At 50.5% G+C, this 16,304-nt stretch overlaps 1 protein-coding gene across 10 annotated transcripts in view; it reads right to left on the minus strand.

Annotated features, from left to right (window-relative positions):
• ESYT2 (extended synaptotagmin 2) overlaps window positions 1-16,304 on the minus strand; it is an 84,677-nt gene that overhangs the window by 34,383 nt on the left and 33,990 nt on the right. For 8 of the 10 annotated variants that reach the window (XM_027969083.2, XM_027969082.2, XM_060415247.1 and 5 more), the window contains 5 exons: window positions 13,195-13,236; window positions 11,841-11,975; window positions 9,510-9,586; window positions 5,481-5,553; window positions 5,171-5,260 (listed from right to left, as the gene is read on the minus strand). In XM_027969083.2, coding sequence (XP_027824884.1) covers window positions 5,171-5,260; window positions 5,481-5,553; window positions 9,510-9,586; window positions 11,841-11,975; window positions 13,195-13,236 — 417 coding nt within the window. Of the gene's footprint in view, window positions 1-5,170; window positions 5,261-5,480; window positions 5,554-9,509; window positions 9,587-11,840; window positions 11,976-13,194; window positions 13,237-13,533; window positions 13,653-16,304 lie in introns of all 10 variants that reach the window. The other 2 variants (XM_042249108.2, XM_060415245.1) reach the window with 1 other exon arrangement.

A 16,304-nucleotide genomic window follows, 5' to 3' on the forward strand; every position in this document is an offset into this window, starting at 1 on the left:
GAGGAGAAGGGAGTGACAGGATGAAATGGCTGGATGGCATCACTGACTCTGTGGACATGAGTTTGAGCAAGCTCAGGGAGATAGGGAAGGACAGGGAAGCCTGCTGTGCATTCATGGGAATGCAAAGAGTCAGACATGACTTAGCAACTGAAGAACAACAACAACAAAATGATTCAGTGAATATCTTTTTACACACATGTTCTCACAGAGACTAGCATTCAAAAAGTGGAAGCTCTGGTCAAAGATATATGTTCATTTTTTATGCTGACATACACTACCTTGTTCAGTTGCTAAGTCGTGTCACTACCTAATTGCTCTAATATTGTACCAATTTACATTTCCATCAAAATTGTATGAAATGTACTTTCTTTACAGCCACACCAAACACAGATGTTAAAAATCAGTCTATTTGGCAGTTAAAGAATGGTTACTCTATCACTATTTCAAACAGCATTTTCCTGATATTTGGAGAAGGGAACAGCTACCCACTCCAGTATTCTGGCTTGGAGCATTCCCTGGACTGGACAGTCCAATGGGGTCACAAAGAGTTGGACATGACTGAGCGACTTTCAGTTTCACTTTTTTCCTGATATTACTCGGATATGTTCCATCCATTTAGTCAACTTTTGTATTTCTTTTGCTCATTTTTCTAGTGGGTATTTCGGAGAAGGCAATCGCACCCCACTCCAGTACTCTTGCCTGGAAAATCCCATGGACGGAGGAGTCTGGTTGGCTGCAGTCCATGGGGTCACTAAGAGTCGGACACGACTGAGCGACTTCACTTTCATTTTTCACTTTCATGCATTGGAGAAGGAAATGGCAACCCACTCAAGTATTCTCGCTTGGAGAATCCCAGGGACGGCAGAGCCTGGTGGGCTGCCATCTATGGGGTCGCACAGAGTCGGACACGACTAAAGTGACTTAGCAGCAGCAGCAGCAGCTAGTGGGTATTTATCTTAGAATAATTTCTATATAGTTGGCTGAGATTCCATTAAACAGATGTGGACAGGTAAAAAGTACTGATTGAAACACTGCTTCTCCTGTCAAGATGGATACTGCACATAACGCAGTCACTTGTGCTTTATGCTGTAGAAGCCGCTAGTGAAACTGCATGACCTCTGTTACTCACATACGCGAGTGGCAGAGCTGGGGAGTGAGCAGTTGTAAGTGTGAACTGAAGGGTCAAGATTCCCTTGGACAAACCCAAACTCAAAAGCAACAACTCTAACAAAGTCCTGAGAAACTAACCTCCATAGGACTCCCTGGTGGTTTAGTTGCTAAGTCGTGTCCAACTCTTGCGACACCATAGACTGTAGCCTGCCAGGCTCCTCTGTCCATGGCATTCTCCAGGCAAGAATACTGGAGTGGGTAGCCATGGCCTCCTCCAGGGCATCTTTCCAACCCAGGAATCAAAGCCAGGTCTCCTGTCTTGCAAGCAGACTCTTTACCAACTGAACGAAGAGGGAAGCCCCATGGACGCCCTAGACCGCGACTGTGATCTCTGGATGTATCTTCCACTAAAGGGAACAGGGGACTTTGAAGAAATGGCTGATTCTGGGTCTGGGGCAAAAACTGGTAACAGGAACTTGGAGCGTGTTGCTGAATCAGAAGGTCAAAGAAACTCTCAATGGCCCTCCCAAAGGGCGATCACATCGAGGGACTACAACTAGATTGTAAACTTGGGGGTACCAGGGCGCCCACTTGCAGGACCCTGGTCAGAATGATGGGAGGTACCCGAATGTTACCCAAGTTCAGAGAAGCAGAATACTAGGGGGACGGAGAAAGAATCCACAGAAGGACAGACTCAGTTGAGTTTGAAGACATGAATGCAAGAAGGCAGGCTCCAGGCACGCCTGTTCAAGGCTCTGAGGGGGGAGCTGGCCTGTCCTTGAGCACAAGGGAGGCCAGAGGACACAAGAGCCAAGCTGGAGGGCTATGGAGGGAGAGGAGTGTGAGTGACTGTTTGAGGACGAGACTGAGGGTGTGTGACTGAACAGGTGTCCAGGTATGTGAGAGAGAAAAGTTCACCCAGCCCTGGGGGCAGACAGAGGAAAAGCGACGAAAATTAGTGCCCTCCCCATGAGCCCGCAGTCTGGATGGATCTCCCTTTGGGAAACTGAAGAGCCAGTGGAAAGTGTTTCCAAAGGACAGGAAATTACCTCTTTCTGAAGGTTGAGAAGTAGCAGTGAGGGATGGGGCGGGGGTGTGGGGCGGGGCCGGGCCGGGTGGGCGTGGTGGGGCAGGTCCGGGGTGGGGCGGAGACGGAGACCCCCTGCACCTGGAGCCTCTGCAGCCTGAGCAGGTACAGGAGCAGGGCACCCTCAGCCTGAGCGCCCTCTGAGGGCCTGTGGGTCCAGCAGAATCCGGACCCACAGACAGTGCTCATTTCAGCGCTGACTGCACACCAGCCTCCTGCACAGGAAGTTTGTTACAGACAGACTGGTGGCTCCGCCCTTCCCCAGAGCTTTTGAATTTGCTGGTCTGGGCTGGTGATAAAGGTCACGAATGTTTTTCTTATGCTTTGACAGCCCCGAGACTTCCAGCTTCCACTTGGGATGCAGCAAGCTGGGAAGAGGGTCACTCCTGAATGCACAGATGGCTGAGGTGGCAGGTGAGCCGGAGCAAGCCCTGAGAGAGCCAAGACAGAAAAACAGGAGAGGCAAACCGGCTGCCCAGAGGCCAGGGCAGAGCTCCCTCTGCACCACACAGCTGCAGGGTGCTGAGAGCACGCCAGGCCCTCCCGGGACACGGGGAGGGGGTGGGGGGGGGTGGGGGGTGCCGCTGAGAGCCCCCTGCATGGGCTCCATGAGACAGCAGGACATGCTCATTCTGCTTTTAAAGCCCCCCTTCCTCCTCCTCCTTTGCTTAATGTACATCAACTGCTTGCTCCTTGGAAGAAAAGCTATGACAAATGTAGACAGCGTACTAAAAAGCAGAGACGTCACTTTGCTGCCAACGGTCCATCCAGTCAAAGCTATGGTTTTTCCAGTGGTCGTGAATGGATGTGAGCTGGACCATAAAGAAGGCAGGGCGCCAAGACTTTTGAACTGTGGGGTTGGAGAAGACTCTTGAGAGTCCCTTGGACTGCAAAAAGATCAAACCAGTCACTCCTAAAGGAAATTAGTCCTAACTATTCATTGGAAGGACTGATGTTGAAGCTGAAGCGCCAATACTTTAGCCCCTGATGCGAAGAGCTGACTCATCTGAAAAGACCCCGATGCTGGGAAGGACTGAAGGCGGGAGGAGAAGGGGCTGGCAGAGGATGAGATGGTTGGATGGCATCACTGGCTCAATGGCCATGAGTGTGAGTAAGCTCTGGGAGTGGGTGATGGACAGGGAGGCCTGGTGTGCTGCAGTCCATGGGGTCGCAGAGTCGGACATAACTGAGCGACTAAACAATGACGTCAATTGCTGGAGTCCTAGCTAGATGGGTTCAATTTCTTTTCACAATCAGTCTTAAAGGAAGACATTAATTCCATTTTATAGATGAAGAAACTCAATCTGTGGATCACAGACTCAGAAGACATGTGCTTTGCTACCGGGGAGGACCCCTGGGATAAACACATTCAGAGTGAACCCAGACCACCTCCTGGAGAAGTTCTAGAAAAGGCCTCCCGATTCAGTCTAGTCTAATCCACACTCCTGAGATGAACCTAAATGTGACCTAAGGATTCTGAAACACCCTCAAGAGTATACCAGAGACAACGCCAATAATGTCAAGTCAGCATGAGTGGGTGGCCACCAATTTCTGGGACATGTCCAAGGGCAGACAGTGGGTCTCCCTGGCTCTTCCCAGAGCCTTCATCCAAGCTTACCAAACCTTGACCTCTGCTGTCAGGACCCCACCAGAACGCTAAACCTACATAGAGGAAAATATTTTATTTGTTAAATACTTGAAGACTTCTGTATGCCGGGCACTATGCTGAGCGTTTTACCCCCGGACATTTGGTTGTCACATCTAATCTTTCACTGGAGGTGTTACTGTACTCTCCATGTTACTGATGGGGAGACTGAGGCTTACAGAGATCAGAAACAGTTGGGCCTCAGTGTCCAAGGGTTCCAGCTCCATCTCCTCAGATTTAACCAATCATGGATCTAAAGTATTCAGAAAGAAAAAATATTCCTGAAAGTTCCAAAAAGCAAAACTTGAATCTGCTGCACTAAAGCAACTATTTACATATCATTTACATTTCAACTATTTACACAGAAGTTACACTGTATTAGGTGTCACTACTGATCTGGAGATGATTTAAAGGATGCAAGAGGCTGTGCAGAGGTTATGAGCAAACACTACGCCATTTACTAAGGAACCTGAGCATCTGTGGACCTTGGCTGTGGGAGTCTTGGGACCGTCCCCTATGGAGACCGGTGGCGGGAGATGGCAGTTTGATCAAAGAACAGGAAGAACCGAGAGTGGGAAGTGAGGCTGGGAGGCCTGCGCCCATCACTGAGCCTGAAACGGGGCAGCGCGTCCATCCATGCGCTCCACGAGGGCAGCACTTCAGAAACTCGCAGTCTTGCTTTTTATAAAGCAAGCAGCACATCATCGGAGCTGATCTAAACAACTCAACAAGCAAAACAACGTGCAAGAGCTTCGAATCCAAAGCCCCCCGTGCGCCTAAAGCGCCCAGCCAGAATCCCAAAACCTTTGTTTTTCATCGGGGTGGGGAAGGACGTGGTAGACGGCAGGGAACTGTGCTCTCATATTTTCCAGATGAAAGTGACCGAAAAAGTCCCTTTTCTCTGAAGATTGTGCTTAGGGGCTGTAATTCACCATATAAGGGTACCAGTGATTCTCAACCTCTCACAGCCACATCCTGCTTTTCTGAGTACTAAAATTTCATTTGGAAATTAATATTATAACTTTATTTTTATTTTTTGGCTATGCGGCATGCAGGATCTAGCTCCCTGAACAGGATAGAACCCTCACCCCCTGCAGTGGAAGTATTGAGTCTCAACCACTGGACCACCAGGGAATTCCCAAACGTATTCGTTTTATGAGGAAAAAGTTGTCTATCAGATGTTAAAGCATAAAGAGGTGAAAACATACAGGATTCATGCCTCAAAGGGAATAAAGTGAGATAAGCTCTTTCTCTTCACTCCGTTCTTTGGTATGTACACATTCTTGTCAGTGAATGGGAAGAAGAGAATGAAATAAACCTTGACTTACTGGCTTCCTAAGGAAGAAGATAGACAAAGCTCCTACTAAGGGCATGTCTCCAATCAATGGTTCCAGGATCACCCGCATTGTACCATGAATCTAAATTTAAATGGGAAAACAAAACATTAATGGAAATAATTTCACAGGCCCTTATTGACTCAAAAGGAGGATGCAAGATCCTGACAGTGACTCCTGAGCATATGACTTCAGCTTTCTCTAACTTCAAAGAAATTCTGAGTTAATAAAAACTTCACAATTTTCTTTCTGAATAGAGCACAGAGCATCTGAAAATAAAATGAAACTTAAAAAAAAACCTTACCTGTATACTCTGCACACCAGCTCTACAAAAATAGCGCTTGATCTCCAGATCGATCTCACAATTCCCTACAAAACTAGCAAAGAAAAAGTTCTGATTACACTCTCTTCACAATCACAGACCCAGGCTCTACAATCTGAACACAGTGCTAGTAAAGCCACCGAAGCTGGGCTGTAGGCGGGCTGGGCTGCAACCCGCAGGCTCAGCACGGCCACACGGAGAGCGAGGCGGGCTGCAACCCGCAGGCTCAGCATGGCCACATGGAGGGCGAGGTGGGCTGCAACCCACAGGCCAGCCAGGCCACATGGAGGGCGAGGCGGGCTGCAACCCGCAGGCCAGCCGGGCCAGGGTTTCAGCACCTGGGCCGCGGCAGCTGCAGCCCCCAGGCTCAGCACGGCCACACGGAGGGCGAGGCGGGCTGCAACCCGCAGGCCAGCCGGGCCAGGATTCTAGCACCTGGGCCGCGGCAGCCACAGCCCCCAGGCTCAGCACGGCCACACGGAGGGCGAGGCAGGCTGCCTGGCCAGAGGCCTTGTTACAAATGTCACTTCTCAAAGGGCAGCTTCTGGAGCAGTGTCTTGATGGAGTATAGTTTTCATTTGTCTCATAAATAACTCTGTTTGCTTAAAACATATACAAAGCTTAGGTCATATTTCATCACAAACAATGTGCCCGGGCTCCCCCACCATGAGAAACCAGCAGTGCTCAGGCCCTCAGAGACGTTACACCTGTTTGAGGTATCAGTTTTACTCAGCGACTGTCCCTTCAATCGTTAATGTGAACACCCGTGAACGCTGTGTGACGCTGCATGTAAGGCTTTGCCTATCTTCTTAAAAACGTGACAGGCCCACGATGGTTTTGTGGATCCTGAATGGTTCGATGCCCGCCCTTGATTCTGGAAGTGGGCCATCCTGCTGCTGCCCTGGCGCGTCGGGAGGAACAGTGTCCCCAACAGACGGGTCCAAGCACATGAGCAGAGCACCAGCAGAAGGCATCTGGGGTGGAGCCTGCCAACAGGCGCTCTGCTGCTGTGACACTCACTGCCTATAGATTCTTCTGGTGAAGGAGCTGCACACAATCAAGGGCACATTTCGGCAGGAGGCTGCTAGTAGTCACAAGAAGCAGACATCTTTGTTAAGGATTGTAGAGTTTTTCCAGCTATGAGAAGATGAAAGAAACTGGGCTCATAAAATCTTCTCTTGAAAATCCCGAACTGCTTGAAAGCCAGGCCTGCCAGTTTTCCGAGAGCACAAATGGCCTCATCCCCGGTCTCTGCTCTGAGCTCCTTCCGGGGGTGTGGAAGGGCAGCGACCACGGTGGCTGCGGACCGCGTCCTTGTAGAGGCAGGTGGCGGACGGCAGGTCTTCTCCACACACCCTAAGATGGGCTCTTGCCATGTCACATTCTCTCTCGGTCACTCCCTCCTCAGCTCTACAGGCAGCACTCTAGTTACGGTTCTTGTCTGGAACGCAGGGAAAGGTAGAAGGCAGACTGCTTCAGAGACGTAAAGACCTGAGCTGCCTAATTTGCATACGCGGCTGTGTCTGCTGAAACCACAAAAGCCAGACTGCAGTCTTCGAAATGACACCAGGTAACAGACTCATTTCAGTGTTTGCTTAACAGACGTGTGTGAAGGGCTCCCTCGGTGATGGAACGAGAGAACAAGGTTCCCACCCCCTGAAGCTCACCCTCAGCCTCGTGGACAGCCTTGCCAGGTACAGCTGACCCCAAGACAAACACGGGGCCACCTCTTTTACTCCACTCATGACAGTAGTATCTGCAGTGGTGCCAAATGTGTTGAAGACGCAGAGTTTTCCCATCATATTACATCATCGTAACACTCTATGTTTCTTTCTAAAATAAAGGCAATTGGTACGGACTCTGTTCATTTACTACATTAATACACTTTAGAAACTCAAAGATGACACGATAAAAAAAAAAAATGACCCTTAATCAAAACAAAACCAACCCTGCTGAGCCGTGTCAGTCAGTAGCTGGCACACAGCTGGGCAGGGGCCTCACAAAGCCATAAGCAGCTTCTTGAAGGACAAAGACAAGAGCCAGAGAAGCCCTTTACCACCAGGGAAGGCATTTGGCAGATCCCTAATCAATTTCTCCCAATTATTTTTTATCGTGGTAAAATATACATAATATTACCATCTCACGCATTCTGAAGTGCAAGGCGGCGGCATTAAGCTCATTCAGGCTGCTGTGCAACCATCACCACCATCATTTCCAGAACTCTCTTCATCTTGCAAAACTGAAAGTCTGTGCCCATCACTCTGACTTCCATCCTCCCCTCCCCAGCAGCCTGCAGCCTGCTCTCTGTCTGTGTGGGTCTGCCCCTCGATAGGGCTCCCACGGGGGGAATCACCACCATCTCTTTGTGATTGTCCTGCTTCATTTAGCATGATGACCCCAAGGTCCGTGCACCCACCGTAGCTGGATGGACACGGCCCACTGTGGGATCTCCTCCTCTGTACAGCCTGAACGATGCTCCCCTGCACGCACACAACACGCCTTCTTACCCGTCCAACAGTCAGTGAGCACGCGGGTCGCCCCCATGTCTTAGCTATCGTGAAGAAAGCGGCCGTGGGCTGAAGTACACAACTGCCCCTCTGGGAGTCTGTCTTCCGTTCCTCGGGGTCTGCACCCAGGAGTGGAAGTGCCGGGTCGTATAGTGACTGCTTCTTGTTTCTAAGGAGCGACTACTCTGTTTCTACAGCAACCGTGCCCTCTGTATTCCCACCATCAGTGTGCCGGGCTTCCGATCTCTGCACGTTCTCACTCACCACTCTGGGTTCACAGCTGCAGTCTGGTGGGTGTGAGGCGCCGCCTCGCAGTGGCTTTAGCAGCGGCGTCTGCACCCCTCATGCACTTGTGAGCACTAGTCTATCTGCCTTGGAGAAACGTCCATTCCAGTCCCTTGCTCATTTCTGAATCACATTGTTTTGTTGTTGTTGAGTTATAGCAGTTCTTTATATATTCTGGATCTCAACCCTTTATCATATATTTGATTATATGCATATATCTGATTGCACTGATTCTTTACATTACTTCTAGTGTTGGCTTTTAACAATATTAAGTCTTCCAAACCACAAGCATGAGCTGTATCTCTGCGTATTTGCGTCTTCTTTAATTCTTCACATCAATGTTTCGTAGTATTCACTGCACAAGCCTTTCACCGCTTCGGTTAATTTCTAAGCATTTTATTCTTCTTGGTTCTACCGTAAATGCCGTTTTCTTAGCTCCCTTTCTGGGTCTGTTTATTGTTACAGAATTTCCGCACGGATTCGGTATCCTTCTACTTCACTACCGCTCCCTCTCCAGCAACGTAAGCGTTTTGTTTTTCTCATACCTAGTTGCTCTGGAAGAGCTTCCAGTGCCGTGCTGGACAGCAGTGGTGACGGGGGCGGGGGGTCCTTGCCGAGCTCCTAAGCTCAGAGGAGGTTTCAGGTTTTCACCACTGAGCGTGCTACTTGCTGGGGACACATGCCAAGCATTCCAAGCCCAATAAACAAGCCCATCATGCTGACGTCTGTGCCCTAAATGCTTTTATCATGAAAGTGCTGGATTTCAACAAACACCTTTTCTGCATCAACCGAGATGATTAGGCGGTTTTCCCCTTCACTCTTATTAATGTGGAGTATTACATCAATCACTTACGATGAATCATTCTTACATTCTGGAAATAAATCTCATTTGGTCATGGTGTATAATCCTTTCACTATGTTGCTGAGTTCAGTTTGCGAGCATTTTCTTGAAGATTATGGCATCAGTGTTCACAAGGGATATGGGCCTGTAGTTTTCTCGTAGTGCCTTTAATTTTTTTTATTTTAACATGTTCTATGAATGGCAATTATCTAAGCTATCAGGAACTAAAACCAGAATTGGCTAAGTTTAGATCCTCAACAAGAAGCTAGTCCAATTCCATCAAACAGCAGTAAGATACGCGCTCATTATACTCTCTACTTTATGGGCATAGCTAAGTGACATCACACATCATTAACGATGACAAACACACAAACTTACCTAATCTGAAGGTCCAAAATAATCTGCCTTTTATCCACATTTTCAGTATACACCTTAACACCATTGATCCTGAGGGGCTGAAACAAAAATTGGCTTCTTTAAAACATAGGAAGGGTGAAGAACACCAACCCCATGACACAGCAGAGCTGAGAAAATGAGCCTGGGTCCCAGGCCTGGGCAGGAACACTCTGCTTCAAGGTGCTGTCGTCTCACGCCCAGTGCGCCGGGGCCTCTGGCCCTGAGCACCCTCATCTGTGAGGCACTCAGGAGGGCCCTGCAGGCTGAGAGTGGCCCACAGGGCACGGGGCCAGCAGGCCACAGAACGCTGCCTAGCTCAGCAGGCGCCGGGGCCGGGGCCCGGTTTCACTCCCGCCCCAGGCCCTCAGTCCTTGTCTCCCCCAGGGGACTCTGACCCGCTCCCTCCCGCACCCTTAATAACCTGTCTAAAACAGAAGTTCTTCTCATTTTATCTTTATGTCATAACTTTCTATTTTTTAATATTTTTATAAAAATGGGACTTTTTGAGTGAATCAAAAATATTAACTATATTTTCAACAGATAATACAGGCAACAAGGTGAAAATCAAATGACTAAAAAAAGAAAAGGCAGACAATAATAAATATATTTCAACATCATTTCAGAATCTTTTCTCAATTTGCTGATGTGAGACCCCTTCTAAGAAAGTTCTCAATATGACAGCTGGGCACGAAAAACTCGAGCTGAAGAACCACCGGGTCCCCACGCCCACACCAAAGGTGTGGGTGTCCTGAAGTCTGACCCCCCAAGTCAGCCCAGGAGCACACTCCGAGCCCACGCTGTCACCACCCCAGGTCGCAGGGTCCCTGCATCAGACGCCTGGGCCCCCTATTCCTAGCAGAAGTCCAAGAGCCCTGTGACACTGAGCTCTCTGACCAGGCCTGCGCTGCTCTCAACATCCCCACCCTTCGTCAGCAGTAGGTTGGGAGCACACACACAAACATAAATGTAATTCTTTCTGGGACAAACTCAGCTGGAGCAAGAATGCCAGATGTGCACGCACGTGAGCGCGCCTGACCAAGAGACACAGCCTGTGGGCGGGAGACTGTTACTTTACAGGAGGAGAAGGGGGCGGGGCGGGGGAGGACACGCCTCCGAAAGCGTCTGCAGCTGTCAAAACACGCTATTCAACACCTGCCCCTCACAGAAAACCTTGCGACCCCCACTGCACATTCACGCGGCATTCCGGTTTCTAACTGTGCATTCCCACTTGTCGTGGTCCCTTTAGGGGACTGAGGGAAAGTGGAAACGAGAGGCAGTGTCCCACAGGAGTCCTGCGCCGGCCCCATGAGCTGAACAGGGACCACATCCAAAATGGCAGCGTGCTGCAGACTCAGCCAAGAGGGCAAACAGCTTGCACGACCCAGCTGGGCAGGACACACACCCCCGTCTGTGCACAAAGAAGATGGACCTCGACAAGGAAAGGCGATGGACACCTGGGAGTGTGGGCTGGGAGGGGGCCTGGGGCAGGGGCACAGCTGGGGTCACGGTCCTCTGCCCCGCTGAACCGCCGCTGGGCGGGAGCACCGGCATCAGGAAGCGGCGCGGGGAAGATGCTCGCAGGGCGGGAAGGTGCTTGTGGGGCTCTGCACCGCGACCCCTTGCTGGCGAGTTAGGATCCTGCAGGGTCGCAGTGTAGCCAAAAAATAAAAAAAAGTACTGTTGGACTCTGAACTCTCATTAGGCATAAAAACAATGTTACCTTGAAATTAATATAAAGTTATGTGTCAATTATGCCTCAATAGAAAAAGTGCTACCTTCAGCAGCTGCTAGTTATTGTGAACACTGACTTAATGAAAAGGAAACTAGCTGTTATGGCAGTCCCGAGGCTTCCAGCAGTGCTGGAGTTAGCGGCCACCCTCTGCACGTAACTCGATTCCAAGAACAAAGTCCACCTTTCCCTTCACGGTGTCGCTAACGCGGGGCTGCGAGCCCAGCACTAGAGCCCCGAGCTGCTGCTCTGGAGCACGGGGGTGGGGGTGGGGGCTCCTTCCCGCTTGTGTTGATCATTAGTGAGCTTCCACGGCAGCCCCCCTCCGGCAGGACAGTACGAAGGTGACTGTGACGGGAGAACGTGCGGCCGAGGGGCCCGCAGATGGACCTGGACTGACAGAGACACCCCAGCGGACAAAGGAGGCAAGGTCCCGATAGAGCAGAGACCCCGAGACAGGAGACCGGGGGGGACCTGCGCCCACAGCCAGCCTTCCAGAAACAGCTCGCTCCAGAGAACAACCTGAGGTGGCTGAGTGTTCTCTCCAGTGGCACGCAGGTAAGAGAGCCTGGGAGGAAACATACCTGCTGCCCCAGGTCCACCCTCGTGAAGCTGAAGGTGCTGAGGTGGGCGTGTGCGCCCCGCACAGCCGGCTCTATGGTTTCTCGAAACAACTTCTCTATAAACTGGCAAATAAAAGGCCACATGTGTTTTACAGTCTGGAAAAGAGAAGGAGCTCAGGTTAAACATGGCTCAGCTGGTAAAGAATCTGCCTGCAATGCAGGAGACCTGGGTTCAATCCCTGGGTTGGGAGGATCCCCTGCAGAAGGGAAAGGCTACCCACTCCAGTATTCTGGCCCGGAGAATTCCATGGACTGTATAGTCTGTGGGGTCACAAAGACTCGGACATGACTGAGCAACTTTCACTCACTCAAATAAATAGTACAGTACCTAAATCATCATGAAAAATCATGCTCGTACAGTTTACCAGAATTTTTGAAAGGCAAAAGTGGGGGGGCGTCCTTTTTTGTTAGGCAAAAACAGCATCTAAAATTTAAAAATGTATTATGACAATAAACTATTGATTAACTGACCAGCATACTGCAGGAATCAGGTACTCTAGCTGAATGTTCTGTTTATTCACATCAGCACATTTAGTCACTACTAACAAGTCAGAAAGGGGCTTCCCCAGTGGCCCATCAGTAAACAGTCTGCCTGCAATGCAGGAGCCACAGGAGACGAGGGTTCAATCCTTGGGTCGGGAAGATCCCTTTAGAAGGGCATGGTGACTCACTCAAATATTCTTGCCTGGAGAATCCCATGGACAGAAGAGCCTGGTGGGTTACAGTCCATGGGGTCAAAGAGTTGGATGTGATTGAAGCAACTTGGTATGCACAGACAGATAATCCTGTAGCTTCAACTCAGCGCTAAAAGCTTCCTAAAACTGTGTTGCTCTTAGCAAACATCGATGAGTTGTCTTTAAGGGTGGACTAACTTCCAGGGATTACATTACGGGTAGTTTACATTAGTTTTTACTATGCAATTCTAAGGATATATAAAATACAGAGATAAGAGAGATCTACTTCAAAGTATGGAGATTTAAAAACATAACCTTTCTAAAAAGGCTAGATTTCTTGGGAGTTATTCCCCTCTTCGTAAGAATGTTCTAAAATTTTCACTTACAACTACCATCAAAGTGAGGAGATACAGGGCCAAATGTCCAACTATGAAAGTATTGTTAGCTTTCTTATGTCAAAGACACAGTCTGCATTGCTTAGAAAGGAAAATAATGTCTCAGTTATTTTGAGAGCAGAAGCCAACGCGCTAAGTCCAAATGCGCTCACATACTGTCAACATCCAAGTCCCCAAATATGGGAAGGTGGCATCTCACCCCCGAATCCCCACTGACATCTGGTGTTTCGTGCACTCTTCCCTTACCTTATTTAGCCATTCTGCTCTCTCAGTGTCCGGAAAATGAACCTAAGAGAAAAACACACACACGACTTAGCAACTCCTGACAACTCTTAAGTAAAATCTCTCCCAGGCCAGTTGGTATTCTTACTGTATATCTACTCTGTGTCTGTGGTTCTTTCACCCCGTGCTGGGAAAGCTTCCACAGAAGCATGTGGCCCAAGCTCTCATGTTGTGAGGACACTCTGAAACCCCTGTGCACCCCTCTGCTGGCCTCAGGGGCACCCGCAGAGCTCGAAACCTCGAGCTCATCCCTTAGCACCCCACCCTCCGGAGGCCTCCAGGCTCAGAGCCTCAGAAGCCCACCTTTCTCTTCCCCTTCTGGCCCAAAGGATCCGGCACGCAATGTTCCTTAATTGGCCCCTCTCCACAGAGTCTCCCAAGCGAGGATTATAATTACAGTTCTCCATGATGGGGCCTGTATACTGGAGAAAATAAGTGGAGGGGTAGAGAAAAAAAAAAACAAACCTACTTAGAAATAGCTGAGAAAGTGCTTTCTTTGTCATTAAAACAACCCCTGAAGAAAAAAGGCTAAAGCAGTTTTGAGCAGGGAGTGGTCTGAGAAATGCTTCCACGCCCCTCCAAGAAAGAACACGCTGGACACGCAAACATTCTGAAAACTGCTCTGGGGCCCTGAGACAGCCTGGAGTAGACTGGAGTGCGGCAGTTTTGTCCTGGGGACTGGGGCGGGGGATGGGGGGCGGGGGATGGGGGGGGGGGGGGGGGGGGGGGGGGGGGGGGGGGGGGGGGGGGGCCTGGCACGGCCACGCCCAACGCGTCTCAGTAACACATGCAGCAGGCAGTAACAGCCAAGCCCCATCCCAGCCTCCGGCTGAGCGCAGCTGCTCTGGGGTATGTGCCCAAGAAGACACTTCCTTGAGGACCAATTCCATCTCTCAGGCTTGGTCCCCGAGCACAAACCAGGGCACAGGGCCATGACCCGCCAGGTCCTGGCTGGTGAGACCACTGTTTCCACGTCTGTCGCGGCTGCACAGTCCCGCCTTCCTCGCGCCCGCACGCCTAAGACCGACCGCTTCACGCGGCAGGATGGGAAGCCTTCCATCTGCCTGAACCCCAAGGGCGGGCGGGAACACCAGCAACAAGTTTTCTAAATTAAGTTTTAGCTTGAACCAATCCTGGAACAAAACCAAAGAGACGGCAACCTTCCAGAATTAAGGAAAAGGCTCAAGAGTTGAGGAAGATGATGCTTAAGAAGCAGAGATTTAGGAAAGGATGCTGGCGACGCTGCTCCTGTCTGGAGGTCACGTCGCTGCAGAGGAGCCATTTCTACCTGAGGGGAACCGGAGCACCAGAAGGACTGCACTTCCCCCAGAGGCAGGAGGCGTGTGGGGCTGGAGAAAGCGGAGGGCTCGCCAGACCAGCCAGACTAGGCTACAAGAGGGGTGGGGGCTGGGGGACGACAAGGGCAAGGTCTCTGCAAGGTCGTTCAGGTGAACGCTTCGGAGGAACAGCCAGTGAGGAAAGGTGGACGCTAAGGGCGGGCCAAGGCACACACCATAAACCTGCCCTTAGGGCGGCCTCTGGAGAGCAAGGCGGACAACAAGACTGAACTATCAGCTATTTTTGTGTGTTGCTCAGTCGCTCAGTCGCGTCCGGCTCTTTGTGGCCCCACAGGCTGCAGCAGAAATCTGGGCTTCCCGTCGCTCACCATCTCCCAGAGTCTGCTCAAACTCATGTCCATTGAGTCAGTGATGCCATGCAACCACTTTTGTGTAAAATGATAAGAGTAACTACCCTTTGGGCTCCCCAGGTGGTGCCGGCGGGGAAGAATCTGGCTGCCAGTGCACGTGATGCAAGAGTTGGGGGTTCGATCCCTGGGTCGGGAAGATCCCCTGGAGGAGGGCATGGCAACCCAGCCCAGTATTCTTGCCTGGAGAACCCCATGGGCAGAGGAGCCTTGCGGGCTACAGTCTACGGGGTCACAAAGAGCGGGACATGACTGAGCTACTGAGCACCAGACTGAACTACCATTTCCTGAGTATAAACTGCTACCTATGCAGCAGGTGCTGCGCTAAGCTAGTCAGACACATTCCCTGAGCTGATTCTTACAACAAGTCTGCAAACTGGGACTATCACTCTCGCACGTGTACAGGACCGCTCCGAGTGACAGATGCGGGTGAAAAGCAGACTGCCTGCCTGTGCTCTTGGCCCCTCTGCTACCAAGGGAAGTGGCAGGTGCATGAAGATCGCCACTCACAGAGCCTGCCGAACCCTCAAGAGAACACACCCCCTTCAAGAGCAGAACCTGAAAGTGATTTCATGCCTTAAAATGTACGAGATCCTGAGTGGTAGCCAGAAGTAGAAAATGTGTGCTTAACGGTGATTATCTAGAGTTGGACCATAAAGGCTGAGCACCGAAGAATTGATGCTTTCAAACCATGGTGCTGGAGAAGACTCTTGAGAGTCCCTTGGACTGCGAGATCCAACCAGTCCATCCTAAAGGAGATCAGTCCTGGGTGTTCATTGGAAGGACTGATGCTGAAGCTGAACCTCTGATATTCTGGCCACCTGATGCAAAGAGCTGACTCATTGGAAAAGACCTTGACACTGGGAAAGACTGAAGGCGGGAGGAGAGGAGGCTGGCAAAAGATGCGACAGCTGGATGGCATCACTGACTCCATGGACATGAGTTCAAACAAGCTCCGGGAGATGGTGAAGGACGGGGAAGCCTGGCGTGCTGCAGTCCACGGGGTCGCAGAGAGTCGGACACAACTGAGCAACTGAGCAGCAGGAACCTACACCCCAAAGGCTGTACAAAGCCTGAAACAGCTGATGGCAAAGCACAGAAACCAGACAGCAGCTCACAGTAAAACACCGCTACCACACCTAGTGTTCCACCCAAGACTCAGAGCAGAGCAGTTCAAGACTGGTATTACTTATTCAAACCTGCCACAGGAAAGCGCTAGTGTCCATGAACACGCAACAATAATGAAGAAGTAACGACAAAATTCCATGTGCATCCATCCACCCTGTGAACCAGCAATCCCATCTCTCAGAATCTGGCCTAGGAAATCGATGCATATGCAGCACGCCGGGAGCGGCCACCACCGCCCTGA

The sequence above is a fragment of the Ovis aries genome, chromosome 4, assembly GCF_016772045.2.
Source record: "Ovis aries strain OAR_USU_Benz2616 breed Rambouillet chromosome 4, ARS-UI_Ramb_v3.0, whole genome shotgun sequence".
Taxonomy (NCBI): domain Eukaryota; kingdom Metazoa; phylum Chordata; class Mammalia; order Artiodactyla; family Bovidae; genus Ovis; species Ovis aries.